Source organism: Dipodomys ordii, unplaced genomic scaffold (assembly GCF_000151885.1).
Source record: "Dipodomys ordii isolate 6190 unplaced genomic scaffold, Dord_2.0 Scaffold38, whole genome shotgun sequence".
Taxonomy (NCBI): domain Eukaryota; kingdom Metazoa; phylum Chordata; class Mammalia; order Rodentia; family Heteromyidae; genus Dipodomys; species Dipodomys ordii.
In genome coordinates, this window is record NW_012267254.1 from 5,832,144 (window position 1) to 5,838,143 (window position 6,000).

At 46.4% G+C, this 6,000-nt stretch overlaps 1 protein-coding gene across 2 annotated transcripts in view; it reads right to left on the minus strand.

The window, feature by feature from the left end:
* The window catches only part of Bcorl1 (BCL6 corepressor-like 1), an 82,798-nt gene that overhangs the window by 18,756 nt on the left and 58,042 nt on the right, over positions 1-6,000 (minus strand). For both annotated transcript variants that reach the window (XM_013018044.1, XM_013018043.1), the window contains exons 11-12: positions 2,902-3,068; positions 1,403-1,548 (exon numbers count right to left, since the gene is read on the minus strand). In XM_013018044.1, coding sequence (XP_012873498.1) covers positions 1,403-1,548; positions 2,902-3,068 — 313 coding nt within the window. The remainder of the gene's footprint in view (positions 1-1,402; positions 1,549-2,901; positions 3,069-6,000) is intronic.

The window sequence follows — 6,000 nt, forward strand, 5'->3', positions numbered from 1 at the left end:
GAATGTATGTGCTCTGCCTGGACAGGCTAGGAGTGTTGCATTCACAAATCTCAGAATCGTGCAACATGGACTAGCATGCAAGTTAGCTAAGGAGGTGTTAGAAGGCTGGCTAGGACTTAGGATAAGTTGACAGAAATAAGTGGGGAGTGCTGGAGACATGACCAAAGTGATAGAGTTGCTTGCCTGTGAGTGCAAAGCCAAGAGTTCAAACCTTAATACCACCAGATTTTTTTTTTTGAGGATTAAAAAAGTAGATCCTAGAGCTGGGCACTGTGCCTATTCAGGAGGCTGAGATCTGAGGATCGCAGTTCAAAGCCAGCCTGGGCAGGAAAGTCTGTGAGACTCATCTCCAATTAACCACCAGAAAACTGGAAGTGGTGCTGTGGCTCAAAGTGGTAGCCTTGAGCTGAAGAGCTCAGGGACAGCGCCTAGGCCTAGAGTTCAAGCCCCATGACCGACCAAAAAAAGAAAAGTAGATCCTTAAGAGAAAGAAGGGAGAAAGATGCTTATTTCCATTTTGTTGTATGTGTGTGCCAGACCTGGGGCTTGAACTCAGGAACAGGGTGCTGTCCCTGAATATTTTTTGCTCAAAGGCAAGTGCTTTAACACATGAGCCACAGCTCCATTTTTGGATATTTTTTTGTGGTGCTTAATTGGAGAAAAGTCTTAAAACTTTCCTGCCCAGTATGGCTTCAGACCATTATCTTCAGATCTCAGCCTCCTGAGTAGCTAGGATTATAGGTATGAGCCACCAGTACCCAGTGCCAATTTTTTAACTACTAGAAAAATGATTTCAACATTCAAATTCCCTTTGGAATTTTAAAGAAGGTGTAGAAATTGGTTTATTTGCTTCCTAAGGCGGTCACAGATTTTTATTGAACTCAGGGATTGCCAAGACCTACTAGAGGGTAGTATCTAGTGCAGAGAGGAACCAGGAGTAGTTGTTCAGACAGACAGAGTTTCATGTTGAGCTCTATCATGCTGAAATTCTTGGGATGCACAACAGCGTCACATTCTCCTAGGAATCCAGTGAAGCACAGACAAGGCTTGTATGTAGTTTGACAGTACATGTGTGTGCTGTATGTAGGAAGAAGCCACAAAGGTATACTCCTGGTGACAGCTCAGCTAAAGGGGGCAAATATCATCCCTGGGTCAGAATAAATGAACATCCCAAAGTTTCTTTGGGAGCTGGGGACCTAGAACTGAAGAGAGGAAAATAGGAAAGGCAGCCCTTCTATCTGCTAGCCTGAAGCCTATTCTGCAGAGTTTCATCAGATTGAGCAAAAGTCAAAATCTCCTATCACCCTCTGCTCTCTCCATAGGTTGAACAGTACAGAGGAAACAAATTCAGTGTCTGAAGCTAGTCCCTAGGACACCAGCTGCCAGTCCAACCCATGCTTACCTCTGAGAAAGCGCTTCATGGTGTCACTGCTAGCCAGCTTCATGGCTGTCTGACCTGAGTAGGTAGCCAGTGTGGGATCAGCCCCGTAGGACAGCAGGAGCCAGATAGTTTCCAGGTTGTCATTGACCACAGCATCATGAACTGGTCTGTGGAGGTTACAGAGGGTGATGATAATAGGACCCAAGTGGAACCCGGGCACCTGGGCCACATACTTTTACTTGAGGAAAAAGAATGAAAGGATTCCATGGCAATTTCAGAATAATATGGGCTAAGACAGGACAGGACAGACACCTCTGGCCCACAACCACCTATCCTAACTGCCCACCACCTTCTTTCTCAGTTCCTCTTCTCTTTCCCAATAATCTTTCTTATCATCTTCTGCATCATGGGACAATCCCTATGGCACAGTGTGGTTTCACTGGTGGTTCTGGAGTCTAGTAGCCAACACTCCATGATAGAGCTAAAGTTAAAGCAGATGCAAGGAGGAAAAATAGAAGATCCAGGTCACTTCCAAATGGCAGGGATGGGCAGAGTAACTCCATTTACACCACATAAGGCAGTGGCCAGGCAAAGCCTTTTGGTCTGGGTCCTTCTACTTGGTATTCATGTCTGTTTTGCCCAGGAAGTAGAACAGAGAACATGTACAATATCTCTAAGACACAGAAGGTATATTTTTTATTTTATTTTATTTTTTTTGTCGGTCGTGGGGCTTGAACTCTGGGCCTGGGCGCTGTCCCTCAGCTCTTCAGCTCAAGGTGAGCATTCTACCGCTTGAGCTACAGCGCCACTTCCGGTTTTCTGGTGGTTTATTGGAGATAGGAGTCTCACGGTCTCTCCTACCCGGGCTGGCTTTGAACCGCAATCCTCAGATCTCAGCCTCCTGAGTAGCTAGGATTACAGGCGTGAGCCACCAGCGCCCGGCTAAGGTATATTTTTAAAGTGCATAGAGTTCAAATTAGAAAAATCAAATCTAACCCAGAACCACTGTCTAAGGATTGGGAGTTGCCTAGATAACATGACCATGTATTATTTGTCTAGCTCACAGTATAAACGCTAGCTAAGAGCTGCTATTTTGAGTCTTTAAACTCCCATTTCCTGCATGGAGAACAGGAATGTTTCCCTTTTTCTTCTCTCCCTACTTTAACCCCATTCTACTAAAATAAATCCTTGCTAAAACTTTCCAAAAAAAGAAAATTCAAATCTGGAAGGAAGGCCGAGTGGATTCTCTCGTGATAGCTGGAGGGGATGTGATGAGCTGTGGACCACCTCAGCTTCCTGTTAGAGCCAAGATGGACTGGCTATCAAGCAACTCATTGGCTCCTGCTCGAAACCAGTTGGTTCTTCAGTCCGCAGAAGACTTTCTAGAGGCTCCCTGGCAAGAGCTCTGTGCAACTTGCCACTTGCCGTGCTACCAAGGTCTAGACTGTGGCAAGATCTAACAAGTTGGGGATTGGACCAGGGATAAGGGAAAGGGCCTTGAGGAGGAGCACCCTTCTTGCCTTGTGCCATCCTGTGCACTGCAGTTCACATTAGCCCCATGCTCCAGCAGGATGTTCAAGATGTCAGTCCAGCCCCGGGAACAAGCCTCATGCAGGGCCGTGTAGCCAGCATTATCGCGGTGATTCACATCCTCGCTGTCCTTCTGGAGACAATAGAGAACCACATCCTGTGGGGACACAGACACCTCTGTGAGCAAAGAGAGCTCGAAAATTCTTGACATCATTCCAGTTAAGACTCAAAGCTCGCCAAATGTCTTGAGGAGTCTCACAGCCTGCCCTTCATATGGAGGACTGGAAGGTACATCTTGAAAATCTTCACATGGGGCTGGGAATGTAGGTTAGTGGTACAGTGCTTGTCTAGCATGCATGAAGCCCTGGGTTCGATTCCTCACTACCTCATAAACAGAAGAATGGCAGGGAAGGACAGGGTGACTCCACTTACACCACATAAGGCAGTAGCCAAGTGGTAGATTGCTAGCCTTGAGCAAACGAAATGCAGGGACAGTGCCCAGGCCCTGAGTTCAAGCCCCAGGATTGCAAAAAACATGTCCACATGTTTTCTATACAGTATTTCCAAACCTTTACATTTTTTTTCTTTTTAAACATCAAAGGGTTACCAAGTGTGTCTACAAAATCTAATAAAGCAGGGTCTTTAGATCTGAAGCTTTGGTAGCTGCTGACACATATATTGGATGGGGGCATGGCTTAAAAGTGGTAGAGCACTTGCTGAGTATGTGAGTGGGCCGGAGTTCAATGTTCAATATCACACACACACACACACACACACACACACACACACACACACACACACACACACACACACACACACACACACAAACTTTTGTCAGCAAAGTTACTTCTGATCCTCCATTGCCAGGACTGCAGCTCTGGGCCATGCTCGTGTAATGTAGAGAGATTTCTTATGACCAAAAACACTCATGGACATGGTGGTTATTGAGGTGAGATCTTCAGAGAGTCTTCCCTGCCCACCCAAACCTCACATACCCAAACCTCATCTTTCTGAGCTTTGTGAGCCAGTCCCAGAGTAGGAAACTGAGACACAGGGTGGCAATTCACCTGCTGATGTGAAGTCAAGAACAAAGAGCAAAGAATTGTTTTAAGTACCATTCCTAGATGCTGGACTCAGCAGGAACAGTGTTCATGCCAGAAAATCAGTTCCAGCCCTTCCCTTAAGTCAGGATTGTTCCAAGTGCAATCCAGTTCTCATTCATTCATACTTTCATGCTAACCTTCCTTGGGCTGAACAGGTATGACCAGAGACAGAACTTAGGCAATGTAAGCACCCTAGCTAGTGTGGGATAAGGATGTGAATAAGCTGTGATGGGGAGCTGGCAGCCTTATGGGTGACCTGGTTTGAAAACAAGTTACTTGCTAAGGCACTGGAATCAGCCATCTCTGGTATGGGGCACTCCAGCTCTTCCTTCTGGCTGACCTAGAGCAACTGTGTGCCTATTGCAGGCACTGCTACCAATGTACGGACACTGGCCTGCTGCCTTTACCTGAGACACACTGGGAAAAACACAAGGCTTCCATCCTTACCAATGCAGATGTCCACCTCTTGCCCAAGGCCCCAGACTACTCCTCCTACCCACCCAACAGCCTCTAGAAAGCTTTTCTTTGCTCCTTAATGGCTGCCTATTTCATATTTTTTCTCTGGTGAAAGAAAAGTATCCTTGAGGACAAAAATTAGTCATCACCCTCCCTTCAGGTCTCCCTTGGCTATCATGCGGGCACCACACTATATGTTCAAGAAAGATGCCCTGTGGGCTGGGAAGGTAGCTCAGTGGTAAAGCGCTTGCCTTGCATGCCTGAGGCCCTGGGTTCGATTCCTCAGCACCACATAAGAAAAAAGAAAAAAGCTGGAAGTGGCACTGTGGTACAAGTGGTAGAGTGCTAGCCTTGAGCTGAAGAGCTGAGGGACAGTGCCCAGGCCCAGAGTTCAGGCCCCACAGCTGGACCCCCCCCAAAAAAAGAAAGATCCCCTGGAGGGCTGGGAATGTGGCTTAGTGGTAGAGTGTACATGAAGCTTGCCTAGTGTACATGAAGCCCTGGGTTTGATTCCTCAGTAACACATAAACAGAAAAAGACAGAAGTGGCACTGTGGCTAAAGTGTGCAAAAGAAACTTAGACAGTGCCCAGGCCCTGAGTTCACGTCCCAGGACTGGCAAAAAAAAAAAAAAGATGCAGTGGAGAGGGAAACAGGCTATGTTGGGGACAAGTATCAATGGGAAGGAGAAGAGTAAATGGAGACCATGAACAAGGGTGAAAATATAACAATGAAATCTGTTGAGATGGTTTTAAATAACGAGGGAAGGGGGGATAAGGGAGAAGGGGAGAGGGAGTGAGATTGATGGTGTATATTGTATGCATATTTGGAAATGTCACTATGCATCTCTTCTTATACAATTAATATATGCTAACAAAAGTCTTAAAAGAAAGCAGGGCCAGGCGCCAGTAGCTCATGCCTGTAATCTAAGCTACTCAGGAGGCGGAGATCTGAGGATCGTGGCTCAAAGCCAGCCTGGGCAAGAAAGTCCCTGAGACTCTTACCTTCAATGAACTACCAGAAAACTGGAAGTGGGTCTGTGGCTCAAGTGGTAGAGTGCTAGCCTTGAGCTGAAGAGCTGAGGGACAGCAACCAGGCCCAGAGTTCAAGCCCCACAGCTAACAAGAAAGAAAGAAGGAAAGAAAGAAAGAAAGAAAGAAAGAAAGAAAGAAAGAAAGAAAGAAAGAAAGAAAGAAAGAAAGAAAGAAAGAAAGAAAGAAGGAAGGAAGGAAAGAGGGGCTGGGAAGGTGGCTCAGTGGTAGAGCGCTTGCCTTGTATGCCTGAGGCCCTGGGTTCAATTCCTCAGCACCACATAAGCAAAAAGAAAAAAAAGCCAGAAGTGGTGCTGTGGCTGAAGTGGTAGAGTGCTAGCCTTGAGGTGAAGAGCTGAGGGACAGCGCCCAGGCCCAGAGTTCAGGCTCCACAACTGGACCCAAAAAAGAAAGAAAGAAAGAAAGAAAGAAAGAAAGAAAGAAAGAAAGAAAGAAAGAAAGGAAGGAAGGAAGGAAGGAAGGAAGGAAGGAAGGAAGGAA